Below are 23,899 nucleotides of genomic sequence, written 5' to 3'. Positions count from 1 at the left end.
GCTCTGTCAAGTAGCACAAATGTTTTCATAATTTTAACATATATTAGAAATTCCCAGTTTTTATTTTTAAATTCAGAGTTACTGAAAGAACTGCAATAGAGTTTTTCAGTTTATAATGAATGCGCTGTGCTCCTTCATAACACCAGGTGTCCTATTCAGTGAAAGTTTGCAAAGCGTTAAAGTGGTCTGATTTCAGTTTTGCATTCATAAGTACTCATAAAACTGTCACAGTACCCTAGGTATTCATGTACCTATGATTGGAAAATGGGCATAACCCTGTCTGCTGTCAAAAACCTGCCTGTCTTTAGATTTATATGTATTGTATTGAAATATGAAATGTATATAGTACATTATTTGATGTAAGTAGGGTGTTTGATAATAGGTAATACCTTTGTTTTTGCTTCACCCAGTTTTCATCTGTCTTGCCAACCAAGATAACATTATATTACCCATGTGTATCAATCACAATGCTGCTGTAATTGCAGAGAGTAGAGCTTCAGATTACTTTTTTTTACAGTATTCTTTCTTTCAGCCAATACTGGTGACTGTGACCGAAAACAGAATACAGTAAAGATCAGGGGTGCAGATAATTACATGTAACCTATCATCTCTGTCATTGTGCTGTCTGTAAGAGTGTGCTTTCTATAATTAGTTTAGTAGAAACACCATCAGGCTAAGGTGTAGGAATGATCTGATATAAACAGCTCTCAGTTGGTGAAACAAGCCATTGGACCTTCAGTTTAGTTATTTGCTTTTAGTGGGACTGACTGCTAGCATTCTAAAATTTAGTTTTGGCCTTTTTCATCAGAGACCCTGGAAAATAACCATAACCCAGGCAATAATGAAGACTCTTAATGGACATTGCCTTAAGACCCTGAACAGTCAATTGCAATACTGATGACATAAAAAAAAATGAATATTAATGCTAAACTCCTACAAGCTATAGAAGAATTCTAAAGTGGTATGACAATAGTAATAATTATATTTATGAATTATTATTACTAGTCAACTAACATTTAAATTATTCTATAGCCTATGAGCAGAGCATTTGACCAAAAAATGTATGATTGCAGTGTCGTACAGTTTAGCTGCTTGTTAAATCTTCTTAGAACTTTTGACAGACACCATAAGCCTTCAATGACAGATTCAACGTTTGTATGTTTTTCGCTGCTTCATCGAATCTTCGTCGTTCATGTCAAATGGTCTACCCCAACACTGTCTCTATAATGTCAATTTTTTTTCTCTATGTCAAATCTTTCCTCTCTATGTAGAATCATTTTGGACTAATAGAGTTAAGGTTAGCCACATTCGACCACATGTTGATAGACACAGATTGCTATTTTTAGCATCATGTTGAATCTCCTATCTATATTGAACTGTTGTAGCAACGAAAATGAAAATAAAGCATTTTTTTATGTCGGATCTTTCGGATTTCAGATTGTTTTTGTTTGTTAAAACGATAACGAAAATACCTGAAATTCGAACGAAAATGCATTCGGACGAAAACGAATGCACATGTCTACTTTCTACCATTGTGAAATGCACAAAGATGCAAAAACTCATTGGACTTTAGTTTGGTACTTATTTTTGATATACAGGTCTATGTTCTATTATCCACAATACAAAGTTTCCATCATTTTATCTCTATTCCAGTAGATTTTTCTTAAATCCCCATTATTACCGTTGATGATGTGATTCCTGTTCTGCATTATGTATGTTTTCCACATCCAAGGCAAGACCATCTACACTGTTGGGAAGGGGAGGGATAACAGGCTTTTGGACTATTCATCAGCACAGATAGCAAGTTATGTAATTATACCAATGACTGCTGAAGGGTCTTTGTAGGGTAAACTGCTACATACTAACCATAGGGTCTTGGCTATGTTGTGTAATTGTTGTTAAAATGGTGTTTGATACCTACCGTATTTTTCGCCGTATAAGATGCACCTGACCATAAGACGCACCTAGGTTTTAGAGGAGGAAAAAAATATATATATTCTGAACCAAATGGTGTACTAAAATATTTTATATTATACTACTACTATAGGTGGGTGGTGGACACACAGCAATACCACCCCACCTATCAAATCAGCTCAGCTACACTATATCTGGTGGTGGACACAGCAACCTCCCCCCCCCCCTTCCCAGATCAGCTCAGGGTGGCAGGGCAGACACAAACACACCTTAAGCCTCTATCACATTAGCTCAGGTGATGAGCAATGGATACCATGCCAGCTCACACCTCCCACCCCCTTATCAACAGCTCACCTCAGGCAGTGGAAGACACTGCCATTATAATCCCCTCTGGCTGGCTGGCTGGCTGGCTCTCAGATGTAACCAGGAAGCAGCTAGGAATTAGTTGTGGTGACATATTCAGAGCACAGCAGCTGTGGGGGAAGGAGCAGGAAGTCAGACAGGACTAGACCACGGCCCTGAAAGGGAGGGGGGGTTCGGCTGAAAATAAAAACCAGCAAAGGCTCTCACTGCCTTCAGGATGGTGTCACCTCTGGCCGGTGACACCCGATCTGGGTGCGGAGCGCACCCCCATTGCACTGCTACTGACATCCCCCATGTTTTGACACCCGGGTGCAAAACGTCTCCCCCCACTCCCTCTTGGTATGCCCCTGCTAGGAATGCATCACATGTCCTCTCCTCTCTCCTATGAGAGAGGGATTCTGACGGGCAGTGACTGTCAGCATTCACAATATAAGACGCAGGGACATTTCACTCAGTTTTTTGGAGTATTAAAACTGCGTCTTATACGGCGAAAAATACGGTATCTTCCCATCAGAGAAGACTCCATTTTAGGCATTAAATTGATCGTTGTAAAAATCAAGAGGACCTATTTTTGTGCTAAAGTCAGGTTAATTATTTATTAGTTCTAGTGGCAACATCTGCATTTTATACAGGGAATAATACAGTTGCAGGTTTTGAGATTTTTTGGACTTACCCCATATACTCCAGTATAAGGTACACCACACTGCTATCATCTTCATCATATGAAGATAAGTCTGGGTAAAACAAGACTTATTTTTGTCTTTTCATTACAGATGGACCCAGTTCAAAAAGCAGTCATAAATCACACATTTGGGGTTCCCTTACCGCAACGAAGAAAGCCACTTCCCCCCTGCAATATTTGTCAGCTGAAATTTAATTCTGAAGTAAGTTCTTGACTTTCTGGTCCTCATGCACCAAATAGTTGCCTAGATATTAACTCAGCATATTGAGCAGTGTGTACATTCACTGTATTTAGGGTAGCTGATCACTGTTTCTGAGACATCATTATTTCTGATGCAAATGATGGATTTCACAAAATGTCAGATTCTAAATTAAATTTTGGAATTACATACCCAAGAAGAAAACAGTTATATTAGCTATACATGAGGCAGAGCCTGCCACTAGGGGGTTAACCAGTATCCACTTCTCTGTGTACTGCCATCACCACAGCCTTGTCTGGCTGAATGTCCAAGATATATGAAATAAAGGAAAGGTCCGATGAGTAAAATTCAAGAACTGTGAGGCTTATTAAGATTTATCAGCTCACATCAGCAGCAGCCATAGAATGCCTCGAAGCATTTCACACTGCAGTGCTTAATTATATGGCCTCTTATGATTAAGCACTAGGGTGTGAAATATGTCAACTGTTGCTGGTATATTTTGAGGTTATTACTATTTTAAGTGATAAAAGTTCCTTCAATCTTTATTGAAACATGTTAATTTTGAAGGTTGCTGAGGACAAGAGAAGGGTCATTTGCTGTGTATGTAACATTTATTTTTGAAATACTATGGCAGGGCAATGGGTGGAGTTATGTTACTTAATATACACAAGTGGGTGTTACTTCTGTGGACAGTTAGTGCTATGTATAAGGGGGGAATTAATGCGCAAAACCACTCTAACCAAGGGCACTAAAAACAAATATTTAAAATATAAATAATATAATATAATAATATATATAAGCAGCAGCCACTACTAAATGGTGCTCACACACCGATGATAGTGATGAAAAGAGGGGGTGTAATGGCGCTTGCCAATTAAACAATATTAAGTAACCAGCCAATTCACAAAATAAACGCACATTAACGTGAATGACTGGCCAATGTATCCAATTGTAAACAGTGTTTCACTCCTTATTCCTTATGTCCCACCAAACATCAACATCAATGATGAGAGGGATAATTAACGTGATAATAATGAAATCAAAAATGTATGATTGACTAAAAATAATTTGGTCATTAAATGATTTCAAAAATACAGTGAGAAAAGTAATGGTGAGATGAAAAAATCCCTTAGTGGGTGTAACCAAACGTCCAGTGCAAAATAGAGCAAATAGTGAAAAAATATTCAACAATAAATAATTAATAAATAATCAGTATATATATCAATAAATAATTAAATATAACAACGCCACTTAATCATAGGATGACCTTCCTTGGAGCGATGCTAAATGTAATTATGCTTAGCTTGGGTTTTCAAACAATATAATAATGCCTCACAGTTGAACATGAATTAGGAAGATGGTGGGGAAGTGACCCTTCACTATGGAAGGTCGGGGGAAGGGACCTGATACCTTATTCCTCCTTCTGAAGCAACCATCTTACCATGTGTTACCAGCTGTCATTATGTAAGCATTGTCTTTTGCTTGTCTATCTTGAAGAATAAACTCACACTTTTGAAGATAGCCTAACTCTTTAATTTTTGGGAATGAAACGCCTAGGAAGAAGACACTAATAGAAATGACAAGTGTCCTCTACACTCTACAGTTGCTTATGTTTGTTGTTTATTCTTTATAAACCTCACCTCCAAACTCACAATGTCTGTGTTCGGGGTGGTGCACCTGCACCTGCATGGATGTCAAATTAGAAGCAGAGGCTGTGTCTGTGTCCCTATTGACATGAATTAGAACTGTCTGCATGGGGATGCACAGAACACCTGTGCATCCCATGGCAGGAAAACACACCCTGCATCAAGCCCCATGTGAACAAGGCTTTAAGTGCCCATTCACATAGGCGCTCTGGCCCATTTAGATCAAATGAGTCGTTTGTTAATGAGGCTTGAGCCTGCCTGGAGGTGCATGCAGGAAGTCTATGTGGTCGCAGCCGTTGTACTAACAGAACCCCAGGTCATAATTTGACAGGTGTGCAGGTGCAAGTGAGTGCCCTTGAATGCACACTGTCTGTGTTCTGGGCCAAGTGCTTGCACTCACACCCAGCACTACCACTGCGTACTTATAGAGTAACATAGGCTGCCTGCACACAGCTCCAGTGCACCAACACACTAAGGGCCCAGTCACTTCACTGGGCATGAGTTATGGTGCACATAACCAGCGTGCACTGGTAAGCATTGTACACAAGCAGTCCATTCTTAGAAAGCGTTGCAGTGCTTTGAATTATTAAAACTTTTTTTATTTTTTTACATATCCTTTTTTTAAGTACATTCACTCAACTCTATGCATGTCAGTGCATTGAACACATTGCTACACGTTGTAAAACACCACATTGCAATAAAATGCATGTGTGCGTCATTTTCTCGTAAAAGTACAACAATGCAATGCACACATGGCACTGCAATTGGACATTGGCAAAATACATAGCCAACCTCCAGATTGCCTATTTACAGTTTTGCGATTTTCACTGTTTTACAAAAAGGGACACTTTTAAACTGACAAATAAAAAAAAAAGGTTACTTATTAGCTCAATGCAGTTTTAGTATTTAGATTTAATAGGAATTAGGCAGGAATTTTGTAAACAATACTGTTTTTCTATTCGCTAATTATGATTTTAATGTATTTTTAGTGAAAAATCAGTAACATCTTTTTTTATGTTTTATTTTACCATTTCCCTGCTTTAAAGGGGTTGTAAAGATTTGTGTTTTTTCACCTTATTGCATTGTATGCATTAGGGTAAAAAACACCTTGCACTCTCTGGCCCCCCAGCCCCCCGTTTTAATTACCTGAGCCCCGAATCTCCGTGGGCGCGATCCTGCGATGCTTTCCCCTTGCTTGAGCCAGCTCTTTATTGGATGATTGATAGCAGTGCACACATTGGCTCCCTTTGCTGTCAAACAAATTAATGACATGGCACGCGAGGGGCGGGGCCGAGTAATACACTCTGCGGCTATGGCCAGAGGAGGGTTAGCTCTTGTGGGGAGGAGCCGATACAGCCGCCGAGGGACCCCAGAAGACGAGGATTGTAAAACAAACTGTACAGTGGAGGTAAGTATGGTATGTTTGTTATTTAAAAAAAAAAAAAAAATAAACCTTTACAACCCCTTTAAGGAAAAATATTTAGCAAACTTTGAAAGCTGTAAGTTAAAAATTATTTTAAAAAGTGAAACATTTTGCAATGTCTGGCCACCTGAGTTTAAAAGTAGAGCCAGAACCTTGCAGCGGAAGGGTTCATGAAAAGGTTCTTTTTTTTTTTTATAGTAGCATCTGCATTCAGTATTCTTTTTAAGAAGGGAAATGGCACTGATATGTCAATCTTTGTGGCACTAATTTGTGAATGAATATATATACTTAGGGTTAGCCATCAATCCCAATTTTTTAATACAGTCAGGAAAATATACAAGCTCTGACAGGTCTTTATTATTTTCTTTGCCCTTATGGGAAGAATTTTACTCATTTTCTATTCCAGTAACACCCATTACCGTAAAAAAAAGTAATGGGGAAATCTCTACAATGGAGAGGAAGCAACAAAAACCCGGAAGAGAAAAAGCTGTAGAACCTCACAATGCTACCAATTTTACATGCAAAACTATATTGAACTATTGGCAGAGGTGTTTGCCCATCACTCTCCATTGATGCATTTCACCCCCCTACTAGAGCTCAATTGTAGACTAAAAACAAACGAGGGAGTAAAAAAGTATTTGCACACAAAATCCCGACAGAAAATTCTAAACCACCACCGTTAATTTCAGACTAAAAAACATTTTGGGTGTTATTATTTATTTCCATTAGTTGTATAGCACCAACCTGTTATGCAGTGCTTTTTGAAAAGCACATATGTTCACACTAGGGCCACTGTGAGAGAAAGCGCAACTAAACCCAAGGCCAGAAATGTAATATATTGTTGTTTACTACTTCTTATATACAGTGGCCATGATACATAGGCTAACATTAAGGGGCATTTAGAAGCAGACAAAAAAATGCAAAATGCCTCTAAAAACAACATTTAAAATGTCCTGTGTGCATGAGGTCTTTATATGTTATTAAACTCAAATTCAGTATTTTTTTTTAAGCCATGGTTTGCTAATATCTTATATGCACTTGTTAAGTTTAAAATTCTTACATCTCACTTTGTAATCCATTTTCTAGAGAATTATTTGTTCACTTAAACAGTTTACACTGTCATGTTTTTCATCTTGATACATAACATCAAATTTCCAACATACAGCTAAACATGCAAATATACAGCACCATTTTCTGTTTATTAATTAAATCGTTTGTAGATTACAAATCTTTTGAAGTTGTAGAATACATAAAAGTTGACTGCAGTTTAATTTTTACATCAAAAGATAAAATAATTATTTACAATACACTTTAAGGACTAAAGTCATTTTGTTACATGAACATGCAATAGAAAAGTCAGACATTGTTAAAATAAATGTGAACCAGAAATAATATTTCTACACTCATGAAGGAATTTATCAATACTGGAGCAGACAGAATCATTAGCAGCTGTGCATGGTAACCAGTCACTTCTTATTTTCCGCTTTTTTATTTAAAGCCTAAATGTACCTAAAACAAAACAAAAAAGAAATCAGCACAAAGAACATTACGTACCTTCAGTGAGATGTGTCCCTTGTGCTGCTGTGTCCTTCTTTCACCAAAATCTTCCTCCTCCGATGCATCCTTCACTCCCTCTGCTTTGATCTTTCACTGCAGTAGGAATTTATAGAATTGAGGGGCTGTGACAGGCACTCATCAAAAATGCCCAACTATGCCCACCCTTTATACCCAGCTGATTCATTCATACAGCTCCTTGAAGGAAACATGTTCTATGAATGGAAGATGTGAACTTATCAATCATCCACCCGTCCTCCATTCACAGATTCTGTTTCATTCATGGAGGTTGTAGTAAAGGCTTCTATGAAACAGCTGGGTGGAAAGGGTGGGCATAATCAGGCACTCTTGAAGAGAACCTGCCAGAATCCCTTAGTTTTATTACCCCCCACCACATCAGATGATTACAGTAGTGTGGGTGGGTGGGGAATTGGAGGAGGAAGATTTCAGTGATAGGAGGACACAACAGAACATGGGACACATCTCACAAAACGTAAGTAATGTCCTCTGTGCTGATTTTTTTTCTTTGCTTGTTTAAGAAAAACGTATGCTTTAGCCTAGGTTTTACACTGCTGCGAATTCAAAATCATGGTAAAATGCGCGATTTTACCGCGATTTTGCCGCGATTTCGGCCGCAATTTAATGTAAATCGTGGCCCGAAATCGCAAAAAGTAGTACAGGAACTACTTTTTGAAATCGCAGATGCGGCGTCGCACTGATTAGGACAGTGCCATTGCCGACAATTGCCGCCGATTTGAGATGCGATTTGACATGTCAAATCGCATCTCAAATTGTTCCAAATCGTACCCAGTGTGAACCAGGGCTTAAACTTCGAAAATGAAAGAATGAAGCTGATTGATTGCTATGCATATCTACTCCAAATTCTGTCTGCTCTAGCTTTGATAAATTTATTTTTCACTGTTTCAGCTCACATTTTAAAAATAGAATGGGCATAGAATGGAATAATTTGATCAGTTTTTTTTAGGATAAGTAAATCTTTGCTGGTCTCTTTAATATGTTTCCAGTTAGATATTTCCCAAATAAATAAACAGCTCTATGCAATGCATATACTGATTCATATGTACTCCTCATTTACAAAACAATGCCTATTTTTAAGACAATGCAGTCTCAGAAACATTTAAGGGCTTAAAGTATATGTGAACCCTTACCTTGTAAAATAACCAATTCAGTTTAAGCTAGAAATGCAAGGCAAAACATTTGAGGATAGAACTAAGAAACTTTATAAATACTTTTCTTTTTATAAGTGACCACATGACCTCTGATCTCAGCTGCATTGGAGACTTAGAGACCTGGGGAATGGAAACTGCAGCAGGTGTGTCAGCAAACATCTTAGAAAGAGCAGTACACTGATCTCCCCAGTGAATGGCTATGCAGGGGGGGAATTCTAGCACACATTTGACCATTGGAGTACAGACAGGCTGTGCTCACAGCACAGCCAAAAAACTAACCACACTAGGGTGGATGTGCTTCCATGCCTAGTGCAGTCAGTTTGAAATTGGAAAGCAGGTGGACTGGCAGGATCACCAGAAATACATTTTTAACAAAAGTACATCGTTCAACATACACATATCATGCATATGAAATGTTGGGGTAACCAACAAGTTCGGGGTAACAATTTCTCTTAAAAGTGCTCCCAAAAATCCTCTTAATACATAACCCTCTGCACCCCTTCCTTTACTTGAAACCCTGCCCCCACATGACAGCAATGGGGCCTTGTGATTGGCTGCTCAGGAACCCAGTACTGCATTACTGGTGGGAGTAAGAGGAGAGAGTAGCTGCTCCCTAAATCTGTAAGTGCTAAGCTTTTCATTTGCTTCATTGGGTGAAGATACTAAATCTGTTGCCTTCATCTGAATTGGCATAGTGCAGGTTCAAGTTTAAGGCTAACTCATGAGCAAAGTAGAATGACAACACCACTGTGTCTCAGATATCAGTGTGTGGTCTAGAAGGTGAAGGAGTAAATTTAGTTATCATAACAGCATATGACACTCACAGGCGTATAACATGCACCCCAATTTTAACAGGGAAGTAGAAGGAAATGTTTTCACAGCCCCATTTACAGTACACAATTACCCTCCCCCAGTACATAGCCCCCATCCAGTAAACAGCCCCCCTACCCTGCACAGTACACAGTCCCCATCCAGTAAACAGCCCGCATCCCCCTGCACAATACATAGTCCACATCCAGTAAACAACCCCCATCCCCCTGCACAGTACACAGCCCCCCATCCAGTATACAGCCCCCCTCCCCAGTACACAGCCCTACATCCAGTACACAGCTCCCAATCCATTGTACAGCCCCCCTCCCCTGCACAGTACACAGCCACCATCCAGTACACAGCACCCCATCCAGTATACAACCACCATCCAGTATACAGCCCCTCTCCCCCTACATAGTACACAATCCTCCATCCAGTATACAGTCCCCGGAACAGTGCACAGTATACAGACCCCTGCACAGTACACAGCCCTACATCAAGTACATAGCCCCCCTACACTCCCAGTCACCTGGGACAGCACTGTCAGCATACTCTACAGTTAAGAAAAATAACTGCCAGCCCTTTCAACACTGATCCACCAAAGCTTCTATATACCTCTTTAGCTCCATTTTTTCACTGGCCTGGTCACATGACTGCTCTCCTCTGATGTTACATAGATGGTCATGTGACTGCTCTCCTCCTCCATTGAGATATTTAGTAGCTTCTTTTAACAATGACTCTGACACAGGATACAAGGGGCTGGCAAGTGATTTTTTTTCTCAACCTTTAGAGTATGCAGGCTGTCCCATGGCCAGGAGAGGCAGGCGGCTGGCCTGACACCCCCCAATGGGTGGCTCCTGGGGCGGACCGTCCGGTCCCCACCTCCCGTTGGTAAAATATATTATCGGCGCAAAACACGCAGGCACTGTTTAAGCTCTGTTTTCAGGGTAAAAAAGTCAGTGTTATATGCCGATAAATATGTAGTTAGTTCGAATAAAATGTGTACTGCAGAAACATCCATAAATAAATGGTTGGGAGGCAAGTTAAAATATTTTTTTTTAAGGACTGAGAAAGTCTACGTAGGAGTGAATATATATTGTAGATGTAGGTGTTGAGAGCTATAGAATGAGATCTCATATGAATTCTTGTTTGAATGCTTTATATTTCTTTAAAATTGTTTGCATTGTCTTGTTAGTTAACATTGTAGTTTGCCACAAAATAGAACTGAGGAGTGTCTAATTCAGAAAAAAAATATAATTTAGAAGTTTTGAGTATGGGAACGTTCATCTAAGTTTTCATATTCAATTCTAGGACTTGTCTACCAAGGTTTTGTGCAATGTTCTATGGGCTTAAAATGTTAAAATGAATCTATACTTTTCATTGTGAACTGATAGAACCTACATAATTGTTACACAATCTATCTTGTAACACTATTAAAAATTACTTCTTCAATGAAATCTGTAGCCAAATGTGACTTTTTAAACCTGGAAAAAAAAATCCAAACAGTAGGAACCTTGACATTACCCCAAGTCTTCTGTATATTATTTACATATACTATAATGCCAGAAATCTAATATCCTTACTTATGTGATTGGCCTATTGCTTTTTCCAGCTGTCTGCAGAGTGCTAGAGATACAGTTTTAGGTATCCTTAGAAAGATTTTGTTGAGATCACTTGCCAAAGGAATGACATATCTGTAATTACAGTGTGCAGACCATCCTTTTTAAGAATCTGAGCAAGTTAGTGCTATAGTCTGTAATGTATCCAGGGGATTGAACGAAGGGGGGATCTGCAATAAAGTAAGCTAAAATAATTTCAATGTACATAAGTGATCTGGACTGGACTGTTTTTTTTTTTTTTTATCAAGAAAATGCACATTTCTTTTGAAGTCCCCACTGATTGCCCTTAGCTCCTACATCTTTGTTCCTGTGATCTGGCTTGGATTAGGGTTGAGGAACAGCGCTTCCATAATTCATTAAAAACTTCAGTCAGGGCTCCTTTCACCAACATGTTTGGCAGAACATAGTAAAGGATGTCTGTAGAGCAATCTGGAGGCAGTCAAGGAGAAGTTACATCAAGGAGACATCTAACAATAACTATTAAGTAAACATCATGCTGAAACAATTAGCAGGAGGTTACAGGGATGTCACTTGAAACTTTCAGTTAAAATATAGGTGTATTTTATTTTCTTTGTGGCTATTTAAAGGGTATGTGTATTTGTGTATATGTAAAACCAATCACTAAAATTGAATAAAAGATTTAACATGGTAATGTAATTTTAAAAGTCATTTTACGTATATTTTAAATTGGCATATTTATTTAAAATAATACCTAGTGATCCTGCCATGAAGAAACTTTTTTGCAACTTCCTGTTATAGGGTAACAACACTCTGTATGTCTCCCAGTTGTGTTCCTTCCATATCATTCTGTCACATGGGATGCCATTGGAGACTGCCAGCAGACATTTAGACATTATGCAGACACGATGCAATGTTGTCATCAGGAAATAATATGCAGCCATCACAGAAGAATGTAGACAGGAAGTGGTTGCAAAGCTAACAGGGGATCATCTTAACTGAGATGAAAAAAGCTGAAAATGCTAGGGGTTAGATTGGTATGGAATGCTTTGATCTCTTTATTGAATAATTTATTTAATAAAGCTAATTTGTTAAAAAAAAAAAAAACAGCATAGAAATGCTGCAGTTTCAATGACAAGGAGACAAACAACTTACACTGTATTAGTATATTTGGCTGTGCTGTGAATTCTTACATAATGATGATACCTGAGCATTATGCTATGTTGTTATGTTACAAAGCTGTACTTAATATGCAACTGTGCCCAGAATATAAGCATGGAAATGTTTATTCATTCATAAAAGGAAGTGCAAGAAATACCTTTGAAGCTGCAGGTACTGTGGAGTTCTGGGTCTTTAAAAGTTTTAACAGAGGTTTAAGTTGGGTTTTAGTTGGCGTCTAACAGCTTAGAGCACCTGTTTGATAAGGGGAGATGAATCATGTTTTTGGTGTTTCTGTAGTGAACTTTGAAGATGATTTTCTCCAAAATGTCTGCAGCTCCAGAGGTCAGTGATGGCTTGTTTTAAACTCTTTTACTGCTTGTAAATATTTTAATCGTTCATAGACTGGGCATAGGTACAATTTGAATACAACCATCAGTTGTCAGTTTGTCAAACAAATTGAACGCAGGATTGTTAGTGAATATTGAAGCTAGGTATTATTTCTGTGTTTGGCTAAAAAAGTTACTTAGTCATGTTTATAAAAGTTTTAGTATGAAATAATTTTACATTTCTTTACCAAAATGTGTACAATCTTTTATAAAAAGTATGTAAAAAGTAAAAAGTACTAAGGTCAGTGTTTCTCATTATCATCTATTTATTATTTGGGTCTGTTACAGGGTTGTCAGCATATAGTTTGATCATTGAACAAAACAGAATGTCCTGTTTTGCTCAGCTGTTTTCAATGGAACATTAAACATGACTAGCACAAAATAATAATTGCTTTCCACTTTGTCAAATAAATAAATTCGCTATTAAACATGAATCAGACACATGCACGGATTTTCCAGATTTTCTCTTAAAGTTCACCTTTGGTAACATGTTACATGCTACACTCAATTTTTAGGCTTCAATATGTAACATGTTACCAAAAAGATACAAAAAAGTGGCCACGGCCCCCACCTATAACTGGTCTTTGCAGGTCTTTGCAGCAAGAAAACCTGTTTTTAACGTATATTGCTAGACGGGTCAGTTTGGTTGGTCGCTGGCTGGTTGGTAAGTTGAGCTTGGAAATTTCTTTGGTTTTGTTACCAAAAGATCCTGCCTACGCCCCTCCAATGTCCCGCTGTGACAGCAGGTGGGGGATCTTCTCTCTGCACTCACTGGGTGAGTTTTACTAAAAGTAGTTCACTACTGGTGCAGCTGTGCATGGTAGCGTTATTCAATTAAAGAATTGAAGAAAGAAAGAGCATAGCCATGCGGGGCTACTCCCACACGGCTGCATCATTAATTAATAGTAATCTATAAATGAATAAACTACAACTACTGTCTTCTACTGTTGCAAACAGCTTGTAGTTCCCAATGAACTGCAAGGGCCCTGGTGAGCGTGCACCTAATGCATTATTCTTCCTGCTCTCCAGTAACTGTCTGCCTGTATGAGAGGAATGGGCAGAGAGCTAAACTGAAACTCTTCAGGAGCCTGACATTGCACCTGTAATCTGCTGATCATGGATGCAATTCTTTGCAGACTCCAAAAATGTACCTTCTTTTCCTGTAAAAATATGTGCATTTATTTATTTATTTTAAAGGTGAATTTAGCCTTTAATATACATATATCAAAATTCAAAACGCTTCATGTACTGACCTTAACATGTTTCATAATTGACGATTCTGATGTAATGTGTTATCAAGCTAGACAGTTCAGTGCAGAAACAATATTTAACATTTTATTTTTCTACATTATACAAACATAGAACTCCTACAGTGTATTTGGTTCTTAAAGGTAGCATCTCTCTTAAGAAACATGGTCATATAATAAAAGAAGCCTGAAAAACAAATGTTGATCAGTATGTGCTAGAAAAGTAATGATTGTATTGCCCCTTTGCAACCAATCACATCCAGTCTGGCATTGGAAAATAACTTCCAGGGAATTAATGTTTGAATCTAATGGCTTGCTCTAGGAGTATAAATATAGATCTTATGAAAATATATTAATACGTTAGGCTGGCAGAGACAGTAGTAACAGAGTGCAGCTTGAGATTTACTTGACATTTATTGTATGTAAAATGCTAATGCTCGCAAACCTGGTCCTCCAACGCTTCAAATTTTTAAGAGAATTATATTTCCAATGAGCTGTCTGACCTATTTATCTGCACTATTACAACCATGTCTAACCTTAGGCCCTCTAGTTTAAAGTCCTCACTAGCTATAGACTTGCATGGCATTAAAGGGGTGTTCCAGGCATTTTTAATGTTTATTAAAAGTCAGCAGCTACAAAAAGTGTAGCTGCTGGCTTTTAATAAACATGCACTCACCTGCTCCACGTTCCAGCGACACGCCGGCCAGGTTTTCGCTCTTCTCCCCCCATCTCCGTCCGGCGTCCTCATTGTTACTGTGGGCACTCGGCTGAGACAGCTTTCGGCTTCACGGCCGGGCACTCACTGCGCATGCGCGAGCGGCGCTGCGCTATCTGATTGGACAGGCGATTGCCTGGGACCTGTCACGTGTCCCAGGCCATCGCCTACAGGGAGGGGCTGCCAAAAGGCGATATGATGTATCGCCTTAGCAGCCCCTCGGCGGAAGGAGGAAGTGGGACAGGATGTCCCACTCCTCCTGAAGCCCCCACTCCCCCCCCCAAAAAAAATTCCATGCCAAATGTGGCATGTAAGGGGGCAAGGAGTGGATTAAGCGGAAGTTCCACTTTTGGGTGGAACTCCGCTTTAAGGCTAGCTCTGATTAGAAATGCCTGTAGCTGTAGGGGTTCTTTGTTATTGGTGAAGTATAAGTGGCCATTCAGGGAATAGTGACTTCAAAACAAATTGTTATTGGACATAGCTATTGTTCTACTACACCAAACCCCTTTAAATATTGTACAACAAAACTATGAGACAGACCGCACTCCATAACATGTCTTCTGAGGATCTGCAAATTAACCCCCCTGGCGGTAGTCCCGAGTCTGGCTCGGGGTAAGATTTCAATACCAAAAGCGGTATCCCCGAGCCAGACTCGGGATCGCCTCGCAGCATCCACAGGCACAAGTTACTTACCTTGTCCCTGGATCCTACGATGCATCCCCGCTGTGTGAGCGAGCGGCGTCCTCGCTCAATTCACACAGTGCCCGTTTGCCGCCGATCTCTGTTCCCTGCGACGTTACAACACACAGGGGCGGAGATCGGCGCCAAATTAAAAAAAGTCAATAAACACGATACATACAGTATACTGTAATCCTACAGATTACAGTACTGTATGTAAAAAATACACACCAAGCTACGCCTTCTGTATGTTTTCATCTGGTGCTGTGCGTGTTGGCACAGGTAGCATCTTCCCATCAGGATCTTGTCCTATCGCTAGGAGCATGCACACTGGGGTGACTCCAGTAAGAACCTGCATGGGAAACTCTAGTCACTCTAAAACCAGAAAGAAGGCCCATGCAAGAAAAAAAAGTACGAAACTGTAAAAAAATAAAAAGTTTTATACAGGAAGAAAGTGTCTTACATTTCATGAAAGAGGTATAATCAGCACCTGAAATTGCTGAAAAACATTGAGCCTTTCATATTACTTTAACCCCCCTGGCGGTATTCCCGAGTCTGACTCGGGGTTACATTTTTCTGCTGCGATCGGTAACCCTGAGTCAGACTCGGGCTCGCCTCGCTGAATCCACAGGCTTGGTTTACTTACCTTGTCCCTGGATCCAGCGATGCCACCGCGCTGTGTGAGTGAGTGGGACCTCGCTCGATTCACACAGTGCCTCTGTGTGCCGCCGATCTCCATTCCCTGCGACGTTACGGCGCATGGGGGCGGAGAACGACGCCAAATTCAAAAAGGTAAACAAACACCTTACATACAGTATACTGTAATCTTATAGATTACAGTACTGTATGTAGAAAATACACACACCCCTTGTCCCTGGTGGTCTGCCCAGTGCCCTATATGTACTTTTTTTAAATAAAAACTGTTCTTCCTGCCTGCAAACTATAGATTGTCCATAGCAACCAAAAGTGTCCCTTTATGTCAAAAATGGTTTTAGAGCAGCTAGAAAACAGCGATAATAAATTATAATCACTTGCAGAATTGTGCAATAGCGATTTGTGGGGAAATTCGTCATAAAAAAATAAAAGTAATGACAGCGACAATTCTGCAACTGAGAAAATTTCAGTGATTTTGAGTTGATTACATTATTGAATCATTTTTATTATAATGATATTATTATTTTTTATAATTATTTATAATTATTTATTATATTATGATTTATAATTTTGTTTTTAAAAAAATTTCATACCCGGTATGCCTACTAGACTCTTGTTTGGACAGATTTAAGTGAGTTATTCCTAAGAATTACAGGCCTACAGTATAAAAAGCCAAATTTCCTTGCAAATAATGGTACCGCTTTCAGCACCTTTTTCCTGAAATAATCATACCGCCAGGGAGGTTAAAGGGGTCGTAAAGAAAATTTGTATTTATTTTTTAAATAACAAACATGTTATACTTACCTCCACTGTGCAGCTCATTTTGCACAGAGTGGCCCCGATCCACATCTTCTGGGGTCCCTCGGCGGCTGTCTCTGGTCCTCCCCATAAGAACACCACACATTCATGCAAGCTCCCTCGCATTGTGTGGAGTCCTTGCGGGTGCGCTCCTGTGATACAGCGAGCGGCCATAGTGCTCACTGTATCACTCGGCCCGAGTGCGGGACCTTCGAGGGGTCAGGTAAGTATAACGCGGGGGGGGAGGCGTTATAGTCGGAAGTTTTTTCAATCGTTTTTTCAAACGTTTACCTTTACAACCCCGTTAAACATAAAATGCTCTTGTTTGACAGGGACGTACCTGTAAACCACTTTCCCGTTGATGTAAAAGTATTCTTCATGTTGGCACTTGTACTTTTTTCTTGTTTGTGGCTTGGTACTAATGCATTTCTTTCTAGTAAGCAGCTCATTTAGAAAATACCCCATTTAATTATGTTTGATCAATTTCTACTGAACTGAACAAATCTCAGTTTAAGAGACCATTTGTCATGTTAAAATAAATGAATGTTGCTGGCTTTTCTCTTACATAATATGCATGTAATTCAGTTAGTCTGGGTCCTTTTTACCTTCTTTGTATACTTGTCATTGCTGACACACCAAATGCACTTACATGTAATCTTGTTGTCTTTGTGCCACTTGATGCTTATTCAGGCAAGATCGTCTCATGCTGTTTGCTTTTTATGATATGCTGATGCATTGGTAATATTTCTCTTTCATATGCTAAATTATTCTGTTTTCAAATTGCAACTATCTATGCTTATTTTCTGTTAGTTGCAAACATTAGTGTGGACCATTGCATACTATCCATGTGTCACTACACATTTATACGAAGATACCTCTGGTATCAGCAGATATATGAAATGAAAAAAAGAGATAAAACAAGATTACATTGGTGCGGAAAGAAAAGTACCCATAATCCATCACTTACATAGGTTGTATTTCCTGCCATTCAGGCTTTCTAACAGAATATTCAGCTGATGCATCTTTTCCTATTACAACACAGAGCCTGGCAAGGTGGTGATAGATAAGGCAGACCCACCCCGACTTAGTTTTAAAAAAAAAAACTTGCATAACCTACAACATTATTTCCATAGCAGAAGCAAGTAAGGATTTGTAGTAAAGTTTGATAAAAAATCCCTGCCAAAAATATAGTTCTCCTGAGGGAAACGTTGTTTTCCCAGTGCTCAATGACAAGGCTATTGTTTGCAATATTGCACTGCGTCGCTTTAACTGACAATTGTGCAGTGGTGCAATGATGTACCCAAATATTTTTTTCCCACAAATAGAGCTTTCATTTGATGGAATTTGATCATCTCTGCAGTTTTTATTTTTTACGCTACAAACAAAAAAGAGCGACAATTTTGAAAAAAACACAATATTTTGTAGTTTTTGCTATAATAAATATGGCCATTTTTTTTAAGTAAATTCTTTCCTCAGTTTAGGCCAATATGATTGGTTTGTGTAAAAGTTATAGCGTCTACAAAATAGGGGATAGATTTATGGCATTTTTATTATTATTTTTTTACTAGTAATGTCGGTGATCTGAGATTTTTATTGGGCCTGCGATATTATGGCGGAAAGATCAGACACTTTGACACATTTTTGGGACTATTGACAATTATACAGTGATCAGTGCTATAAAATGCAGTTATTACTGTATAAATGTCACTGGCAGGGAAGGGGTTAACACTAGGGGGCGATCAAGGGGTTAACTGTGTTCCCTAATGTGTGTTTTAACTGTAGGGGAATGGGACTGACTAGAGTCATTAAATATAACAAAATGTTCTTTAAGTATTGATTTGTATTGTCTTCCCCATGTTGTAAAGTGCAACACAAACTGTTGGCGTTATATAAATCTTGTATAATAATAGTAATAAGTTAAAAGGATTCTTATACAAGGCATTCCTCTGTGCAAATTTAAGAATTTAGTATCTGCTAAATTCTTCCTTTGTCACTATTAGAGAGGTAGCAGGACCAGAAGAGGGCCTTTCCACACTATATGTTAATTATAGGTATGCTTTTTGAAAGAAAAAGCGCTTTACGGTATATTGCTCACTTCTATTGGTCCATCGTTATCATCCACATCACACAGCAGTAATTGGACATACAGTGACTCCAAAAGCTAAAGTAGATCTAAAGCCGGCCATAGATGGTTCAAATCTTGGCCAGTTTAGCAGGAACCAACCGAGATTCAAACCATCTGTCGGCAGGCTGATTTTTCCTAAGTTGATCCATCGATTGACTTGGGTACAACTAGCATGTCAGATTTATAAATTAAATTATTGCCAGTGGCTATAGCCCCTAGCAATAATCACTGTGTTCTCCCAGCAGGGAAGGCTCCCTGTGTTGCCCCCCCTCAACGGCAGAACACAATAGAACTGTGAGAAGGATTCCACTATCACCAGTGATTGTGTTGCTGGGGGAATTCAGCGATTTTCTTTCCTGCAACCCAGGAAAGAAAATCACGTCATCTATGGCCTAACTTATTCTCTTCTAAATGTTCCATAAGTGATTTTTTTTTAATATAGGTCAGGTTAAAAAAAAAAAAATTGCCCTGTTGTAGTGTTTTTATCACAGTTCAACAAAATAATTGTATATTTTAAATACTCACGGATCCTCTTTCTACCAATCATTCTCAGCTCATCACAACTATCTGTTGTCATATAATATGAAAATACCCTCCAAGAATTTCTTTACACTGTAAACGTATTCAAGAGTATCTGATGATAGTTTCTAAAAATCAATAAATGGTTACAAAGGTTGAATATTTTGTAATCTGCTCTCCTCATGAATTGCATAATCTATCCTTTCTATTTCATTATTTGTAAAGCAGAATTTATATGTTCTGTGAGCCTTTCCTGAATGACTTATGGCTTACACTCCTTTACACCAGATAATAAAATGTTTTGTCTCAGTCATAAATCACTTTGCTTCTAAGTGCACTGAATATATTACCTGTATGGTACTGAAATTGCCACCATTTGGGTTGATTACAGTAAATAGAGCTGATGGGCTTTTCATTATATTTGTGTTAAGTTTTTCCTTCATCACATACTTGTCATATGTTTAATCCTGCTTTATGCAGTGCTTATTTTAAATCAGCCTTGTCCCATTTCCTTATAAAAGCTCAAAATCATTTTCCAGCAGTATTACATAAAATAACTGGGGATCTATCTGCACTATGGATTTGATTATTATGATTGTAGTGGTATAAGGGCACTTGTAACAGCACAGCTAAGGCATAATAGGCACAAACGAACAAACCTCTATGTTCAATATGTGATTAAATGTACTTTTTAAATGCAAGCAGTGTAGGTACCTGGATTCAACCTGGTATCAGCATCTTGCATTCCCTGTACAGCAGGACTTGGGTGTAAGAGAATCATCAAACTAAGCCAATCAATTCAATCAATTCATGAGCTGATAAGGAGCTAGTTATGCTTCGCACACACGGCCGGACTTTCCAAGAAAAAAGTCAGACGGCTTTTTTTCTCGGAAAGTCCGGCCGTGTGTAGCCTCCATCTGACTTTTTTTGTCGGAAGTCCGACGGACCTTAAGCCTCGTACACACAACCGGTTTTCCCGTCAGGAAAACTGCCAGGAGAGCATTTGGCCGGGAACCCCTCCCGTGTGTATGCTCCCTAGCAGTTTTCACGTCAGGAAAACAGCCGAGAATCCAGACGGAAAAAATAGAGAACCACGGTCTCTATTTTCTCGTTGGGTTTCCCGGCAGAGCGTTTCCTGCTGAGAAAACCGGTCGTCTGTATGCTTACCTGCCCCAGGTAAACCCGCATATGCTCGATAAGAGTTTGACGCATGTGCAGTAGCATACAAGTTTAATGTGGGGTGTAGCGAGATGGCGGCGACGGCATTGAATGTGACGAGCGCCAGCTCATCGTAGTTGATGACATCACCGCGTTCTTGCCATTCAAAAGAACATTGGTTCTTTTGAATGGCCATCTTCTTGCACAGCTTTGCAAGAAAAGCTTGCCAGGAGTCCCATCAGGAAAACTGACATTTTTTTCCTGACAGGATACCTGGCCGTTTGCACAGGGCCTCTGATAGAGAACCTGTTCTCTGTCTTTCCGTCGGACTTCTGACAGACTCACAGCGGACTTTTGCCTGGTCAAAAGTCCGACCATGTGTACAAGGCATTAGAAAAAGCTTTGCTGATTCTGATTTAACTGGCCAGTCACAGGCTGGAATGGGTCCAGAAAGACCCAAGCTCAAAAGAAGTGGGTTTAATAATATTTGCCACTAGAACGAAAGCTTCTGGTAGCAGAAAAAGGAGGGAGGGCTCCAAATTGAGAATACGCATTGAAACAAACCTGACCTTTTTTTAAACTTGAGTATTCATTGTTATCTTGTTATTTTTAGTAGGAGCGTTGCTTTATTATTTTGAACAATTTCTGTATATCAGTGCTGATTGGACCTAGAAAAAAGGGATAAACTGAGGGGTGGTGCTAGGAGGGTTCTTGGGTGTGCTGAAGCACCCCCAAAAATTCCTCCAGCATCCCCAAAGTACCTCCATAAATGTCACTCCGTCACACCCACCAATGTCACTAGGGCGTGAAATGTGGAGAGTAGGCAACTGCAGCTGGGCGGACATCCCCCCCCCCCCAAAATGACAGTGCAAAAATGTTCCTCCACCTGGCCGCTAGATGTAAAAAGCGATGGGAAGTGGGCGGCGCCATAGGTGTGGCACAGCGTGATGTTGATGCATAGTACAGGGTGGTCCACCCACCCTGTGTGGAGGGGAGGACCCATAGTATGTCTCGCAGCTCCCAGAAGTGATGGAGCGACTGCTCCTATCTATAACATGTGACACAAGCAACTGCCAGGAATATTACACTAACTAATATGGGAGTGGGGGGGGACAGACCCATCCCATGGGGATTAGCCTGGTGGAAATAGGGGGAATTGATACCCCTAAGGGTTCTCTGATTCATGTTGGCTTACGTGTGGCTCAGTTACTTTGCATGCCAGTATTATAGAAAATGCTCACGGAAGGCTTTGAACTAGCAGCCATTGCTTACAGGGAGAGGGGCCTTAAATGCGTAGAGATTGGCCCAGCGATCTTACCCAGAAATGAGAGCAACCAGGTATCCGCCCCCCCTCCAAAAAAAAGTGCTAAATGTGGCATTGAAGGGGGGGGTGCGAACAAGCAGAGTTACCCTTTTGGGTAGGGCAAATGCATTATCAAGCACCAGGGCCAGCTTATGAAATACAGTGCAAAGCCTTAGGGCCTATATTTGCTGTAAATAGCAGCAAAGTGGTGTATCATAATCATAAAGCAAGAGATAAATTAAATTGGCAAGTAAAATCAAATAGTATATTGACCCCCCATTTCTGTTGATATCAAGCACAGAAGAAATGTAAAAGAAATGGTACAAGGTTTTTTTCTGAAATAAATGCTTTTCCTTTTTTTCCAATATGCCATGCAGCTGTTGTGTCCCAATTGACATGAATGGGACTGCCTGCATGGGGATGCACTAAAAAACTGAGCATTCCTGTGCATCCGAGGGCAAACAGCCCTCTCAGGGGCTTATGTTTTAGTATGCCTATGTTTATGAGGTCTTTACGTACAACTTTGAAAGTCAAAATTGTACATCCACCCTGCTGTACTATCATTCACAATATGCTACACCCAATGTTATTCAAAAAGCTTAATATCAAGTGAGACAAATGTCCAAAGAATGTCACATGGGCAATGCAACCTGTATAGCATGAAAAATCGATTCATTTATTTGGCAGCCACCCCTGCATGCCTGTCAAATTGGGATGTGCACCTGCTTCTGTACATCCACTATGGTGATCAGTCACCATAGACTAACATAAGCTGCCCGCAAGCAGATCTGGGGTTCTAGAAGCATAAACAAATGGCTCAATGACTTCTACAATGCCAGAAAGGACATTTGCATGGTTCTGCTTTCTGACACGCATTGAGGATTGTGGAATGTTTTTTTTTTTTTTGTTGATTGCAAGGTGTGACCAATTGTACCTGGGTTAAATTCACCAAGAGTTTGGTAATTCCTGGTTGAAGTTCGGCAAACCCAAACTAAGAGGTGAATCCCAGTGAAGTATATGTGGGGGAATCTTGTTAGCAGATTCTGGATTATTTTTAGGGTTAATAAGCAAACTACAGCAGAAAGTGGGTATTTTCAAGTGGCTTTAAGGGCCACATTAAAATTACACAAATCCTTTAAATAACATGTTTGGGATATGTCTTAAAATTGTATGTAGTGCTATGTAATAGTAAGATTTTCATGACAGTCTCAGAGATATTGCACTATGGTAGCACATAATTAGCTATGGAATTGAGTTTCTTTTTAATAATTACCTTAGTTTGCTTACAGCAGCACCCCAATTTGATTAATTTCTTTTATCCAGGTAGTTTTAGCAGCGAGACATGCTTTTTCATTAAATAGTAACAGACTTGCTTTTACTGGCAGCAATTGTCCAGAAGTTTGCTAAGGTGGTCCCTGTTTTCCACTGATGCAAAACTGTCCTGCTGTTGGGCAATTTCTATCAAACACTCCCTATGAATAAGGAGACGGCAAATTATAAAAAAGTGGAATATTGATTAGCAGAACAATTTTAAATAGCAAGGCCAAATTTACTAGGAACAAATAGGCTGGGGTTTTTACTATACACAGTATACTAAAGACAACAATTACAGACAGGTGTTTTACAGCAGATGATACAGTAGTATAAAATTGTCCAGCAACAGGCACATTTTAAATACCAAGGTTAGCAAGGCCATATTTATAAGGAGAAATAGCACAGGCAGGATTTAGAAGGGTAATTTTAATCAGGGATAATAGAACTAACCAGTATATGCCTAACCTTTGTTTTACTTACTAT

At 39.4% G+C, this 23,899-nt stretch overlaps 1 protein-coding gene across 3 annotated transcripts in view; it reads left to right on the top strand.

Annotated features, from left to right (window-relative positions):
- ZNF385D (zinc finger protein 385D) overlaps positions 1-23,899 on the top strand; it is a 428,248-nt gene that overhangs the window by 254,619 nt on the left and 149,730 nt on the right. For 2 of the 3 annotated variants that reach the window (XM_040352986.1, XM_040352985.1), the window contains one exon: positions 3,051-3,161. The exons of the other annotated variant lie outside the window; for it this stretch is intronic. In XM_040352986.1, coding sequence (XP_040208920.1) covers positions 3,051-3,161 — 111 coding nt within the window. The remainder of the gene's footprint in view (positions 1-3,050; positions 3,162-23,899) is intronic. 3 annotated transcript variants of the gene reach the window in all.

Source organism: Rana temporaria, chromosome 5, assembly GCF_905171775.1.
Source record: "Rana temporaria chromosome 5, aRanTem1.1, whole genome shotgun sequence".
Classification (NCBI taxonomy): Eukaryota; Metazoa; Chordata; class Amphibia; order Anura; family Ranidae; genus Rana; species Rana temporaria.
This window is presented reverse-complemented; position numbering and strand designations above follow the sequence as displayed.